Raw genomic sequence first — 14,941 nt, 5'->3', positions numbered from 1 at the left:
GGATTAGACTACATTTTCCATTTAATTAATCTCTAAAATAGCAGATTTTCCTCTCTCTATCAGGATCTGCTTCTGAGACCAAAGTGGTTATTGAGGGTCTGATGGTTGAGAGACGTGGTTTAGGATTCTTTGGTACCCGGCGCTTTAGGAAGAGATCTGTTCTATAGCAGAGTGAGAGCTCTAGCTTGTCAGACCTATCTGTGCAGAAGCAGGTGGATAAAAGCTGCAGCATTACCTGCTGCATCCCAGATCCAAACCTGGACCCACTGCTTAGGTTGTTCTATAAGTAGTTCCAAAGTCCAGTTCTCCTCAGATCCCTGCTAGGACCACCTCAGCAAGCTCCTCAGATCTCCTCCTCCGCTCTGGTTCTGCTTGGAGCTCCAGAACCAGGCGGTTTGAATGATCTGAGATGCCGGTGCGGATCCCGGACGACTCAGACTTCTCCTCTTTTAAGGACCAGTGTCTGAGTCCAGATGGATGGAACAGCCGGTACAACAAGGGAGGAGTGACAGTTTGGTGTCGGGAGGAGGACCGCAGCTCGGTCCAGAAGATCAAGGTGAGAGTCACCTGAAGATCTTCACAATAAAATCTTCAGAAAACATTTCACTCTTATCTACAAATGTATCCAGAAGAAAATTTGCTGGAAAGAACTTTCCTGCTGGTTCTGTTGTGTCTGTCTGTGTGGGTTAGGTGCAGCAGAACTGGACAAAATCAGTTGGTTCTTCTTGAACTTGAATCCATCTCTGGATCAGATGATTTGATCTAACTTTCTGCATATGTTCCTATAGAGCTGGGTTCTACTGGGTTTCCTTTTTTTCAAGACCATCTGCTTACCAGGAATCATCAATATTGGAGCTAAAATTGAAAATTAAGCTGGGGATAAAATGAGAGGAATGACATCATCAGTAACTGAGTGACAGATGGAAACACCTGGAACCGGACCTGAAACCTGATCTGGAGCTTCTGGTACCAGGGAAAACCCAGTCCAGTTTCCAGTTGGTTGTTTTTTTTTCTGAAGCAGTTTGACTTTTTTTTTTGCCAGTTTCAGTCAAGCAGACTGTTGTTTCTATTTTCAGCTGATCTTCCAGTACCCCAGTTATGAGGATCTGCTGTGTTTGAACTCAAACATTAAAGCAGTGCTGTCTCCATGGTAACAGGACATATTTGGTATATATGCAGGTATCCCTGCTGTCAATACACTGTAGATAGTGTAATCACTGTCTACATCTAGGGGCTCGTTCAGGAAGCCTAAGAGCTTCCTGTCTTACTGCTGGTTCTCGGAAAGTTCATCATCTTCACGGATCTAAGTCACAGCTCTACTGGACCTGCAGATCCGTCTGCTTCTCCTTGAGCATCTATGTAGTGCAGCTCTATGTGGAGAGGTCAGGACTTCCTTTAATCTGTTTTTCCTGACTGAGAAGATGTTTGATTATAGAGGTCTTGCTACAGAGCTCAAGCTGTTAGATTTCCTGATGGAGAAACTGGTTTCCGAAGTTCATGCTAAGGGAGGATAAAGCATTTAAGATATTTTGTGTTCTTTTTTAGTTCTACCTTAATTTATAATTTTATGATAAATTTTTAATTTTTATGTTTAATAGTGATTATAAACCACATCCTAACAGATAATACCACAATTCTTAACACAAGAATTCCTCCTAACTCTCTGTATTGTATAGTTAGAAATTACCTGAGACCTGCTGAACCTGGTGTTGTAAACACCTGAGTAATCTGCAGCAGCTGACTGATGAACGAACAAAGATCCGAAGCTCGGGACATCCTGAATGATTGATGCCGCCGCTGAGCTCTGCTGATTGAGTTACACAGATCTGATGACCGCCGCTCAGCCGAGCCTGACGTTCCTGGAAGATTACAGGCTGGAAAAGTTGACGTCCTGCAGATATCAGCCGCCGCCCATGGTGTCCGGTAGCATGTGAAGATGAGGAGGCTGAAGGCATGGAGGAGACCATGATGCTTTTAAAGGCCCAGTTATCAATCCCATCTTCATCACCATAGGGGTATTTAGGTTATCAGTATGCCCTCTGAGATGTTTCAGTTTTTAGATGGACCTTGAGTTTAGTTTTATCTTCATTTGACGACATCACCTGCATTATGTCTTTTCCTCCCTCCTCTGGATAAGGACCAGTGTTGCAGTCAATGATCTCCAACAGGGGGCGCTCTTACTATAATTATTCTTCTATTTTTTTCCATTTCACCCCAAAGCTCTGCATTGGAATGCTTTCAGCCTCCAATTTGTTTTTTTCTGATCTTCCTCTGGAAGAAATGTTAAAAAGTGGAGCTCAGGTTAGTTCTGCTGTCAGAGAACTTCCTTGAGGATTCATCCATGGATAGAACTCCATTATTCCATCTGAAATCCTGCTTGTCGTCTGTTTGCTGTCCTCCAATGAGATGCATCAAAACTTTACAAAGTGAGAATAGGGCAGGAACAGATTTCTGGATCATAAAGAACATCACAGTGAGAGATTCAGAGAAGGAGCTTCAGGACATCTAATATGTTTCTATAGGAGGGAGCCACATGCTGCCACCAGTGCAGAGCTTGATCAACATTGACAACAGGTTTCTGTGAGTGCATCTGAGCTTTGTAAATGAAATGGCTTTCATATCAGACAAATTGATTCACCTTCCGATTGAAACATATGGATGAAAAAAAACCTGAGAGCTACTATGATCTTTATTTTATTTTTATTCTGGTGCTGAAAGTGAAGCATCATGATTCAATGATTACCTCTGGTTATGTCCTCTCCAAGGGGGTGGGCTTCCTTCCATTCTGCTCTCTAACAGAAATAAAGACTTGGATCAATATTTCCAATATTGAACGACTCTTTCCAGTCATTCAGGGGCAGTTTGGAGATTATCTGTGGGTTCCTAGCTTTACTGAACACTGGCTCACAGGGCTGAAGTTAGAACAAACTGAAAGTTTAAAACATTAAGATTTTTGATCCATGTTCAGGAAACCTTATCTGAATCCGACTGAGAACCTGTGGTTGGTTCCTAATAATGTTTTTTATCTGGAGTTACAGGGACTCACTATCTAGTTTTGGGTGTTTCTGTAGATTCCTTTATTTTTTGTTGATGTCTTGTTTCTTCTCTCCCTGACCTTATTAATGCTGAGTGATTCCATCTCTGGACTTCCATCTGAGCCAGATCACCTGACACCATCTGATCTGCTGGCCTGCCTCTTAGCAAGGCAGCGTTTCTGTGTCTCTATGGGAAAGTTGATCTTTAGCCTTCACTTTCCTGCAGAACCGAACCACATCACAATGTTTCAGATGACCCAGCTGCAGGTCACATAACTGGAAAGGGGTGGAGGAGCCACCTGGTGGATGGGAGGAGTAGTCTACAAGAAGTTTGTTTTCCATCTAACTGATGATGGTTCTACTTCTGGATCACTCTGAAGAACTGGAGCTGGTGTTATTGCCCAACAGAAGGTTTGGGATTGTAGATTTCCGGATCTTCATTAAAAGTCATTCTTTTCTCTGTGTTCCAGATGAGGATTGTGTGCAAAGACGTGACGGCAGAGACGCTGTATGACGTCCTCCATGACACAAGCTACCGTAAAAAGTGGGACACCAACATGATCGACACATACGACATTGGAAGACTCACGGTCAACACAGATGTGGGATATTACTCCTGTCAGTACCAATGCACCCACTCTATGCTCATCCGAGAGGCCTCAGCAGCCTGTAGGAATCTGTTCATCCTTCCTTCAGATCCAGTAGAGCTTTGATTTAAAGCAATAGGGGGTTCAGTCATAGACCAACTCTTATTAGAGACAGTCAGACATAATTACAGTGTGACTTGAAACCGAGGGCAGCCCTGACATTCAAATAATGCAATTAGAGGAAAGTCTCATCCTGGTTGTTTGTTTAATTAACTTAAAAAACGGAACAATTGACTTAAGTTAAGATGCCTTTCAAATTGAGCCAAAGTGGAAGTATGTCAGTGTTCTTCTTAATAAATGTTATCTAAATAGTGGTGGCAGTAAGAAATTAGCTAGGAAGAAAAAGCCAGTTGGTTTCTAACGCCAATTCAGTTAGCATAACTCACTACCCGATCCGTCCTGAAAGCACGATCTGTAGCATCAGCTCATTTGCGCATTCGCAACAGATATACATCCGGGTCTAATCATATTTGACGGACCATTCTGAGCATGTCCGATGATGACGTTACAAAAGCAGTTTAACAGATATGTAAAATCAGCAAAATTATAAAACATTATTTAAAGATGTGTATTAGCATTATTTAATGAGTCAAGGGCAGAAATAAATAATTTTAGTACCATAATTACATGAATTTGGGAACTGTGATGTATGCGGAAATTAGCTGATGGTACTGATTATGCTTCTGGGATGGATTGGGTAGTGACAATAGGGACCTTCTGACGTTCTCAGCCACCGTAAGCTGTAACATGGGGCCCACAATTGTTTGCATTATGACCAAAAGGCACAGCTCACCTCACAGAGTTTAGCAAAAACATATTATTTCTTCACATTACTCTTTATGAAACTTGCTAATGAACTCACTTTTGTATGGATTGGGGTTTATAACGGGGAGCTACTGTAGTTCTCTGTATTTAGACTTAGACAACATTTATTGTAATTTTTTATACACAGTGTATAAGAATTTTAGTTTTGTACAGCTTTCAGACAGTAAATGAGCAGCAACTTAGCAGTGAAATGAACATTTCCTTTTCATAAAGTGCAGCGATGATCAAATTTAAACAGTGTGGAGTTCCTGTAAAGTTCAGAGCATTTCAAGACAAATATTTTGGTTTGGTGTTATTAGTGTGATGCAGTCTGTGACCTGATTTAGAGTTTTTTTATAACACTTCAGCAGACTGATGGCAGTAGGGAAAAAGCTGTTACATAACCTGCTGGTCCTGCATCGAATGCTGTGAAGCCTCTTTCCCGAGGGCAGCAGGGAAAACAGCCCATGGTGGGGGTGTGAGGGGTCATTGATGATATTACAGGCTCAGAACACGCAGCGCTGGGGAACTTTCTGTTTTTGTAGTTCTTTTCCTGAAGGCTGTAGTCCCAACTTGATCAGCATTATTAATGTGAATGCTCATTGCATAATGATGTTTGTGAACCTGAGCTTGTCTAGATTCATAAAAGCAGTAGCTCCTATTCTACCCTGAATAGAGTTCTCACTGTTGAAGCTGTCAAATGTTAAGGTGAAAAAGGAACAGGAGAGGGCAGCAACTTTGTGAGGTACTTGGACTGAGCCATTATGTCTCTACGTGTACTCTGTGTGATACGTCCTTATATACACAGCTTGACATTTTAAGCTGTATAATGGAGACCTACTGCTGGTCACTACATTTGTATAACTTTGTTGTTTTTTCTTTTTCTAAAAGCTATAGTAGCCAGCGGCAGAAAAAGTACCCAACAGTAGTACTTTAGTAAAAGCATTGATAATCTTACTTAACTACAAGTAAAAGTTACTTGGTCAAACATCTACTCAAGTTAAAGTATTGAAGTATCACTTTTGAAAATACTTGAGTCTTTAAAATTACATACATTTAAAAGTACTTAAGTACTCAAGAACAGAAATAATTTTTTCTAATATCAGTACATTTCTGTCTAATTTTCAAAGAAATTAAAAAAAAAACCTTGTAACTTTCAGAAACTACATGATGTATTGATCAAGCATAGAAATGGCTTAAAAAATAAGGAAAAATATTCTGATTATTATTTCTTATTTAAAAACAAACCAAAAGGAAAACAGGAGTGTCTTAATCCTCCCAAATACATTCCCTGTGAAATAGAAGTTCAAGGTTGAATCTATGACCACAAAGAAACCACTTCTCTGATTTAAGAACTCATCCTACTGCACAACTTGGCCACATGGAAAAAACTAAATCCTTAATAAAATGTATAAACTACAAATAATATCTGCCCTGAGATTCTCACATTTGTGGAATGTTATGCAAATCTCTAAAACAGTGGTGTCATAATTCAGTCCCAAAGGCTGCTATCTTCTTTGTTGAAACTGCAACAGTGGATTACAAAGCTAAGTAACTAGCAGCTTCCTCGAAATGGAGTGGAGTAGAATGTACAATATTTGACTTTGAAATGTAGTGGAGTGAAAGTTAAAAGTGCCACCCCCAAAACAATTACCAAGTAAAGTCATGATACTCAAAAAAGTACTTAAGTACAGTAATCAAGCAAATATACTTTCTTACTTTCCACCACTGGGAGTAGCATCATCTGTGTGCTTTACTGTCATGTAACAATGTCTGTAAAGTTGTAGGTTGTCTGTATTCAGCACAGCATTCCCTTCCTACCTGCATAGTATTCTTACTGTTAATATCCTGAAGGGTGAATGGATAGTAGCTAGGAACAGGAGCTAGGAAATACAATTAGATATTTGAAAGCAGCCATTCAGGCTTCTTTTAAATAACTGCTATGCTGCTGCTCTCTGCTGGACAAGAAATCTGTAGATTACTTTATTCAGCTTCAAGATGTCTGTTTATCAATCTAGTATTTGATTTGTGACATAAAAGCACCTGATTTTTGTAGAGATGATGCTCAAACTTGAAAAGAAAATGAAGAAAAACAGATTCTGTCTTGATTTATTTTTGCATGATGAAGACGTTTTATTTTCAAAGCTGTGAGTCAGTAAACTGGTTTCAGGTCAACAACACATTTGGGAACAATGTGGCCATCAACTCATCCTGGAGTTCCCACAATCTGGGTCTCCCTTGAGTGTGACAGGCAACCTGAGCTGATGTTGAGTGAGGGCTACAAAGAATACCTCAAGAAAGTAAAGGAGGATCTTAAGGATTAACAGAGGAAAAAACATCCCTCCCTGCCTGTGTGTAGTGTTGGAGAGGAGCATCTCACTTGAAGTGAGGATATTCCCAAGTGTTGGAGGGAGCATCATAAGGATCTCCTTAGTCTAGTTGCTATGTCTGCCATGAGGGAGTCTGAGCTCCTGTTAGATGGTGGGGCCACCACCTTGGTAGAAGTTGATAAACATTTAGCAGCTCCTTGCTGCCAGGGCTGAATGAGTTCTGTTCAAGATGAACAGGAGAATTTTTTAGGTTTTTTCCCTCTTGGAGCTTCTGATGAGGTAGATTGTTGGTTTGTCCTTTTTAAGTCATTGAGAGCCTATGAGCGAGTCCTTTGGATTTTGGAGGGTGTGGGCAGAAGATGACTGAATGTTGAAAACATCAATCTGAGCTGAATGAATTATTTCCTTTTATTTATTTCCCCCCCTGGCATCTCTCTGAAGGGAAATGCCCGACTCCTTTGAAGAACAGAGATTTTGTGACGATGAGGTCTTGGCTTCCTCTTGGCAGCGACTACATGATCATCAACTACTCCGTCAAACATCCGGTCAGTGTCTTCTGCTGCTGCTATTGATGATGGGTCCACTTACAGAGAGATCAGTTCTTTCGGCCCACTTCCTTTTCTCTGTAGAATTCGGAAACATCTTTAAAACCCTTTTAATACTGCAGATAGATTTCATTTTTTTGATGTTTTTTTAAGTCTGACAGCTGCTGCTGTTGTAGTAGAAATAAAGACAGAAAGTCACCTTTTAAAGGTAAAACTCCCTGTCTGTTCATCTGCATAGCAACATCCTCCTAAGAAAGACTACGTCCGAGCTGTGTCTCTGCTGACGGGCTACCTGATCCAATCCAATAGTGCCACCAGCTCCACCCTCTACTATCTCACTCAGGTGGACCCTCGAGGTGAGACAGCAGATCTTTATTCTATTGAAGTTTAGTTTCAGAGCTCTGTCCTCTGAGAGTTAACCCTGCCCCCTGGTCCTCTGCAGGCTCTTTACCAAAATGGGTCGTTAACAGAGTTTCTCAGTTCGTGGCGCCGAAGGTAAAAATCTGAGTTCCTCCCACAGTGTCTTTATCTGTTCCCTGTCAAACACTGTCTGGCTATCTCTGTCCTTCTAGGCCATGAGGAAAATCTACAAGGCGTCCCTGAAGTACCCGGACTGGAAGCGGAAACACAACCCTACCCTGAAGCCGTGGATGTATCCAGAGCAAAACACGCTGCCCTCCATCAGCCCGGCTGATCTAACGCTGCAACGAGCCGACTCTTTGGAGAACATAGATGAGAGTGGCGTAAGCGAAGAAAAGGCTCAGAACAGCGAGGACGAGGAGACCTAGACTTTCCTAAGACTCTCACCAGGACTGACCTCTTACCTGCTGGAAAAGTTTCCCACCGACAGTGAATGGTTCACAATCCTTTAATTTCTGTCACTGTAATTCTCCTGGACTTCATATTGACCCTGAGATCCTGTGTCCACACAATGACCTCTGACTGTCTAAAACCTGTTCTCAGCCTAACCAAAGGCTGTGCAGGCCGTTCTAACATTGTCCCAACACTTTTCAGAGACTTTCCTTATATTGTTCACAAATGGCGTTCTTGAAATTGTCAAATCAAGGACCTCTGACTGCCCAAATGCTCTTCACACTGTTCTCACACTGTCTGTTCACCATACACAGACTGACTAACGGCGTCCACAGCTTACCGTATATAAAGATTGTTTACAGATTTTCCTATATGGTCTTAAAGGTTCAGTATAATGCTTTTTTAAGCCCTCTATAGGGACCTATAGGCAAATAAACCATTAAATGTTCCATTTGGCCGTATTCATTTGGCATAAAATATTAGTGCTGCTGCTTTGTATAACCATTGGCCGGTCTAAACGGGCCAACGGAGGTCAGAACCCCTGCAAAACTGGGCCCCTGGCCCCTGTACTGATGACCAAATCAATGTGTTATTATGATATGTGCTGGCACAGCAGCTATCTGATTGGTCTCTTGCACAAATTGTATTATTTTAAGTTTTATTATTTGAGAATTACCATTAGCACCATTAGCTTTAGCCGTACTGAGAAAAGGTCAGGGCCTCCTTTTGGCTCTCACTCTCTTAATATATAGACAATTTCCCTGGATTTTTGATTTATTTTTTGCTTTTTGCAGTCTTGTTAAAAACACTGGCCTCATCCTAGCCCCCCATTAAAATTTGGTTTAGAACTGTCACTGTGGATAAATCAAGCAAAGTACCACATTGAATATTTTATGATGAGGGAATAGCTTTATAAAATTAAAACCTCAAAAACTTGACTTCGCGTGACATGGGGCCTTTAAGGTTGTTTTCAGATTGATTACAGACTTACTTTCCCATTCCTTTCCTCTTCATGGGTCTGTTTCTGATCTTTTAATTTATACAATAATCCCCCCCCCAAAAAAACAAACAAAAAAACTTTTCAGGTGCTTCTTCCATCTGTTTTCATTAAGCTTTGTTAAGATTTTATCATTTTCTGAAACTGTAGTTTCATTACAGCCAGATAAAAACATCAGGATTTTATGTTTTGATTATCTTTTTCAAATTAAATCCTGATTAGATAACATATAGTTTTTTTGTTTCGATTTTTTTCTGAATCTCAGTAGGAATGTCAATGTTTCATATGTCACACTAAACTGAAATCAATTCCTCATTAATTAATATAATGAAACATTTAGAAACCTTTTTACCTTAGATCAAATCCAACTATGGCTAATTTCGAGATGAAAAGGTCAATACGTGTGATCAATAAAGCTTATTATAACCTCTTCGATGTGATTTATTTATGCATAACTTGGTGGGTTTAATCAGATCATTCCATCCCTCCATCATTTCCGAAATCTCAGCAGGTAAAACACCCAAAATGCTGATGTCTCACAATACAGCACATGTAAAGGACCCTCATGCAACCTGTTTATAGGCTAAAGGGTTTAATCCAAAGAGCCATGAAATGTTACTTGATTGTGGTTTTATGACAAAATAAAGCAATGGTTGGATTTTGAGATAACTTTAAATATGAAGCCACTAATAAATCTAAAGCCACCTACCTTCTACCAATTGACTTGTCCTGGCATGTGGCTGGGGTCATATCAGATGAACCTCAGCATTCAGGGTGTTCTGTTTTTCTTCTGATGCCCTGCAGATACGTGAGAAATCTGCCATAAGAGAAAAGCTATGACCTTGTTCAACAGTCAAGTGCAAAAGCTGACACACATGTTCAAATAAAGATTGAATGAAGTCATAAAAGCAGCCCCATGTTTCTGCAGAGCTTTAAGAAATCGTCTCTAATGATTGTGCGGCTACAGCGCCCTCTGGTGGACACATGTTAGAGAAGGAGACTTTCTGCAGCATATTTAGAAAGAAAAGTAAGATGAAGGAAAGAAAGCTGAATGAATACATAAGAACTAATAAACCTATACAAAGATTTCCTTTCCTGCAATACGGCAGAACAGTTAGTTATCAGATAGGTTGTTCCAGGGAGATAAGTTCTGACCAGCAACCATTAAATGTACTCGGGCCCAGAACCATTCTGCACTTGTAGACCATCAACAAGATCAAAGTTGAATTTTTCTCTAAGTTAAAATAAGTTTGTTTCTATCCTCTATCTTTCTTTCAATACAGACTTCCACAGCCTAAGATATAGCTTCACCAAAACAGCACAATGCCTGACAAATATAATTGCCACATTATATATTGTGTAAATAAATTATGACTTTTATCCATGCATATTGCATGCAAAAAATGTATAGGAAAGGGGTAATTGATAGAATTATAAGAAATTTTCTTTAAAGTAAAAAGTGTGTGTAGATTTTCATTTTGAATTAATCACAAGTTATTTCTTATATATCTTAATCTTATAAAAATAATTAATGTGGAGCTGGCTCCAAATCTACATTCAAATTTGTTATTCAACTGTTATATATTGGTTTTTGTGTTTTAAATCTAAGTCTATTCTTTTAAAATCCATACAGAAAACCAAAATATAACATGAGACAATTTTTTTCTTATTAATCTTTTTAGCAGCTACCTTCACCCACTGCCGAGTCCAGAAAGCCTTTATTCCATATGTCTATGCATGACTGAAACACACATGGATGATGAGATTCAAATCTGAGAGTACAAACTTCCAGAAGGCTCGTGAAGATTCTTAGTCATCAAGTCATAGTCATTCCATAAAAGTTAGAAAACAATCCACTGGACTTTGTTTACCAAGTTTGAAGACATTTCGCTTCCCATCCAGGAAGCTTTTTTCATTCAAAATGTCCAAATTAACGTTAAGTTCCAAACTTCATAGAGTTGCCCAACAAAGCCTTGTTTCGGCTTAGAAAACATGCAAATTGAACCGGAGAAACAGATCCACCCCTTAGTAATGGGGAGTCGTTGAGGTGTTTGTTTGTGTGCAATACCTGATAATGTTCTATGCCTCTGAAAAGGGCAGTCATTTAGGGTCATTGTTGGCCTGGCTGACCAGGTGGGACGTCCTTGTCACCTGCATGGTGATGAGGATTGAGATGATAGCGGGAAGGAATCAACTCTATCGCTGCGTTGTAGGTTTTTGAGAGCTGAAAGGTGAGTCCTTTTACACCCCTTTCAAACCACCCGTCTTCTTTGTCCAAAATATGAATATTCTGGTCCTCAAAAGAATGTCCTTTGTTGATAAGGTGTAGATGAAACTTCCATAAAAGAACTTCAAAAAGGCACAAGTTGCACAAATATAGGTTACGTGAGATGTCACAGGCCTATTATACACATGGATGACCAACAAATTATGGAATATTTGAGAGGGTAAGTGCTGTCACACATAAAGCTTCTACATGCACCGGATAAAAACATTACGAGGTCCCTATGCCAACAGAAATATAAAGCAGGCATCCTGCTTCCTCTTCCTACCTGCTTCCTTACTGCCAGGACTTAGAACAGAAATTATAATGGCAGAAGCTGACACTGTTTTGCTTTGGCTTAAGACTCCTTACAATTGGAGTATTTTGGATTGAGCCCATTTAAAACAGAGCTTAGGATTTTCCTGTCTGGAGCTTAAATGTTCTCTTTGTGCAGGGGTTATTTCTAGGTACTTTATCCTCCATCAGTCCATAAACTGTTAAGTCCACTGGTCTCTTTAAATTGACCTCAGATTAGATGTGTAAATGGAGGTTTGTCCTCTGTGTCTCTAACTGATTCCTGATTGGGCTAATTGTAGCTCCTGGCTTGGTCATCGGTAAAGAACAACATATTGGAAAATAAACATTTATGCTGAAACTGGACAGCTTAAGGTCCATCTGAAAACGGAATATCAGTAAGGTTCTGTGTGACACATGCCGAGCTATGAGCTACAACTTCTACAATCTATTTGGAAGATTAGCTCTGATGGTGATCTTCTATAGGACCCCGCCCATCTTTTACCCAACGATTGGTGAGGTATTAAAAAACAGCACTTAAGATTAAGTATTAAGGGTGACGTACTCTTCGTCCCATCTGGATGGAATATTCCTTTTTTTCTGCACATTTTACTAATTCATAAGAAAGAAAAAGTTATGAGGTTAAAAAAAGTTAAGACAAAGATAGTTAAGAAAATAAAGTGAAAATTTAGGAATACAACAAATGATATTTAAGAATAGGTTCAAGTTTGATTGGTTCTGTTCTATGCCTGTATTTTATTGAGATTATAAGAACCAACATTAAATTTAGCTATTGGAGCTGAAGATAAACCACAGGGTGGTGTTGTTGGACACCTGTTCAACCTCCTGGAATGTGAGGTTCAGTGTAAGTGATGATGAGGAGGAGCTCTCTCTGCCCTGATGAGGAACACTTGATGCAAGTGTTTCCTCCGTCAGCCGCTGAGGAATGCAGCTTATTGTCTCAGTCGCTTCCTATTTCCTCTCTGCTCAGCCAGGAGGAAACTCCACCACCATCCAGCTCCTCAACACAGAGGACAGGACGCAGCGTCCAGTAGGACTTCCTCTGGACCAATCAGCTCAGGGATGGCTGGAAGAAACATTCATTTGCTGCTAATGAAGTTTAAGGGCGGTTCTGATGGTCGTCAAAATCTATCAACACCAGCTCTGGTTAACAGATTAAACCAAGTCCAAACCAGTTTAGACCCAGGTTAAGATATGAAGACACTTTGATAAAGACCATGAGAAATGACTCAAGTCAGTTAATTACTCATCTAAACCAAGTTTAAAACAAGAAGCTGTCCTGCAGGGAGACCATGGATGCTGCCTTTATAATTCTTCCAGGATTGTGTTTGTTTAATCCGCAAACATAGAGCAATCAGATTTAGATTTCTGATTCTAGAAATATAAATCATTGGGATGTTCTTTAAAGCTCTTGTTTCTTTTTAACAAACTGATGAAAGTAGAAAATAACCTGCGAGACATAGATCTTCTTAATGTGTTGCATTAGATGGTGGGTCAAAAGATGAAGAAACCTGTCTGCAGCCAGAACTGTTTGTCTCCAAACTATAACAACCATAAATGGAATAATGAAATATAATTTTTTACCTACTCCTTGGAACATCAGACACAAAAGCTGCAGCTATAGCTAAAACCTAAATTATATCTATAAATGGTTACATAGTATTTAAAAATGATGTTTTATGCTCCTGTTTTACTGTGTATGTTATGATTGGTCACACAAAAAAATGTCATAAAGGGATCTAAACCTTAAAAATGTATATAATTATCTTTATGATTTTTTTGTATTAATTAATAATTTTGTTTTTTTTCTGCTGTTCAGTGAGGTTCTTTGCAGTTATTCTAGCCAGTCTTGATGCATTTTGAAAAATTATGATTTTAGGTCTTTTATTTTCTGTTGTCTCAACCGGAAGTAGGACACAGTTTCGCTCCAGGTAGCTTTTTATTTTGAAAGCAACCGGAAGCTACACCTGGCCTAATTCACGGAGACTGTTCTCTCCAGTCACAGCGGAGATTCTCCTCCCAGAGTTTCCAGTTTGAAATAGCGAGACTCAGGGTTTAACTGGCGGATTTACCGGGACAACAACTTCCAACATTAAAGCGGAACCAGAACAAGACGAGGAGCCGGATTGAACCGGATCCCAGAACAGACCGGATCAAAGGTGAGAAAGTTCTGAACCAGTTTAGTGATACTGGGAGAGGTCTGGAGACCTGCAGCGGCAGGAGGCTGCAGATTAAACCGGTTTCTGTCCTGCAGCCCATGGTCCTGTTTGGGCCTGATGGACACATTGAGGAAAACAATATCATCCAGTGTCTGTTGCTCCTTACTGGGTGAAGGAACAGAGAAACTAAGAACAGAGTAAATATATTAAACGCAGTCTGAAAAAGGTAGACTAGTTCTGATAGACCTGTCACAAACTTGGAATGACCTGTAATGACCCGGCAACTGGAGAACCAGGACAAGTGAACACCTTCAGCTGCTCTAAGGGAGAGATGGAGCAGGAGGACAGAGAACCCACTGCAGAGCAGTTTTCAAAGAATTACATTTTATTTGGATTAGCCTGTGGGTGTTGTCAGTACATCGCCTCTGGTGGTGGAAGAGGGATGATGATGATGATGATGATGATGATGATGATGATGATGATGATGATGATGATGATGATGATGAAGTGTATGTTTGAAGAAGATTAAACCGGTGATCTGGTGGTTCAGGTACTGTCTGGATTTCTTGCTTCCACTTGTTTATTACAGTTTCTGATAAGGTTCTGAAAAGGATTCAGGTCTGAACAAACCAAGACTCACCTCTTCACAATCTGAGCATAAGCTTTAAATGCTGCTTTTAGATTAAAGGGGGTGCTGCTGGTCTGTGGGTCATTGGATCCAGGCTTTTGTTTGTTAGGTCAGGGAACCAGCAGAAGCTTCCTGAAAGAGGTCCAAAAACTGCAGGAAGGATTCAGCCCTCTGAGTGACTCAAGATGAATACTTTTTGAATGCTGCATTTGACGATTCTGAAAGCAGTAATTGATAATTTTGAACACAGCAGATGATGGTTTTGAACGCAGCAGATGATGGTCCTGAATGCGGCAGATGATGGTCCTGAACGCAGCAGATGATGGCTTAGAACGCAACAGTCAATGGTCCTGAACGCAGCAGATGATGGTTTTGAACGTAGCAGTTGATGGTTTTGAACACAGC

The 14,941-nt window shown here is 40.1% G+C and overlaps 2 protein-coding genes across 7 annotated transcripts in view; both read left to right on the top strand.

Annotated features, from left to right (window-relative positions):
- The first annotated feature begins 262 nt into the window (after window positions 1-262).
- On the top strand, window positions 263-8,578 carry LOC107082694 (PCTP-like protein). Its single transcript, XM_015371483.1, has 6 exons — window positions 263-556; window positions 3,506-3,653; window positions 7,258-7,361; window positions 7,600-7,717; window positions 7,804-7,856; window positions 7,934-8,578. The coding sequence occupies exons 1-6, from the start codon at window positions 410-412 to the stop codon at window positions 8,147-8,149; spliced, it is 786 nt and encodes a 261-aa protein (XP_015226969.1). The 5' UTR covers window positions 263-409; the 3' UTR covers window positions 8,150-8,578.
- A 5,182-nt stretch (window positions 8,579-13,760) lies between these two features.
- The window catches only part of arap3 (ArfGAP with RhoGAP domain, ankyrin repeat and PH domain 3), a 29,819-nt gene continuing 28,638 nt past the window's right edge, over window positions 13,761-14,941 (top strand). For 3 of the 6 annotated variants that reach the window (XM_015371496.1, XM_015371494.1, XM_015371493.1), the window contains exon 1: window positions 13,766-13,908. The gene's annotated coding sequence lies outside the window, so the exon portion shown is untranslated. Of the gene's footprint in view, window positions 13,909-14,941 lie in introns of all 6 variants that reach the window. The other 3 variants (XM_015371492.1, XM_015371495.1, XM_015371498.1) reach the window with 3 other exon arrangements.

Source organism: Cyprinodon variegatus, unplaced genomic scaffold (assembly GCF_000732505.1).
Source record: "Cyprinodon variegatus isolate N-32 unplaced genomic scaffold, C_variegatus-1.0 Scaffold59, whole genome shotgun sequence".
In the NCBI taxonomy this organism is placed as follows: domain Eukaryota; kingdom Metazoa; phylum Chordata; class Actinopteri; order Cyprinodontiformes; family Cyprinodontidae; genus Cyprinodon; species Cyprinodon variegatus.
The sequence above is the reverse complement of the archived record's forward strand: the minus strand, read 5'-3'. Positions and strand labels throughout refer to the sequence as shown.

What these genes read in the sequence shown, in the direction of transcription:
- LOC107082694 (XM_015371483.1), top strand. Translation starts at nt 410, where the DNA reads ATGCCGGTGCGGATCCCGGACGACTCAGACTTCTCCTCTTTTAAGGAC. An exon ending in AGATGTGGGATATTACTCCT is followed by an intron (nt 3,654 to 7,257) that starts GTCAGTACCAAT and finishes ATCTCTCTGAAG; the next exon opens with GGAAATGCCCGACTCCTTTG. An exon ending in CTCAGTTCGTGGCGCCGAAG is followed by an intron (nt 7,857 to 7,933) that starts GTAAAAATCTGA and finishes CTGTCCTTCTAG; the next exon opens with GCCATGAGGAAAATCTACAA.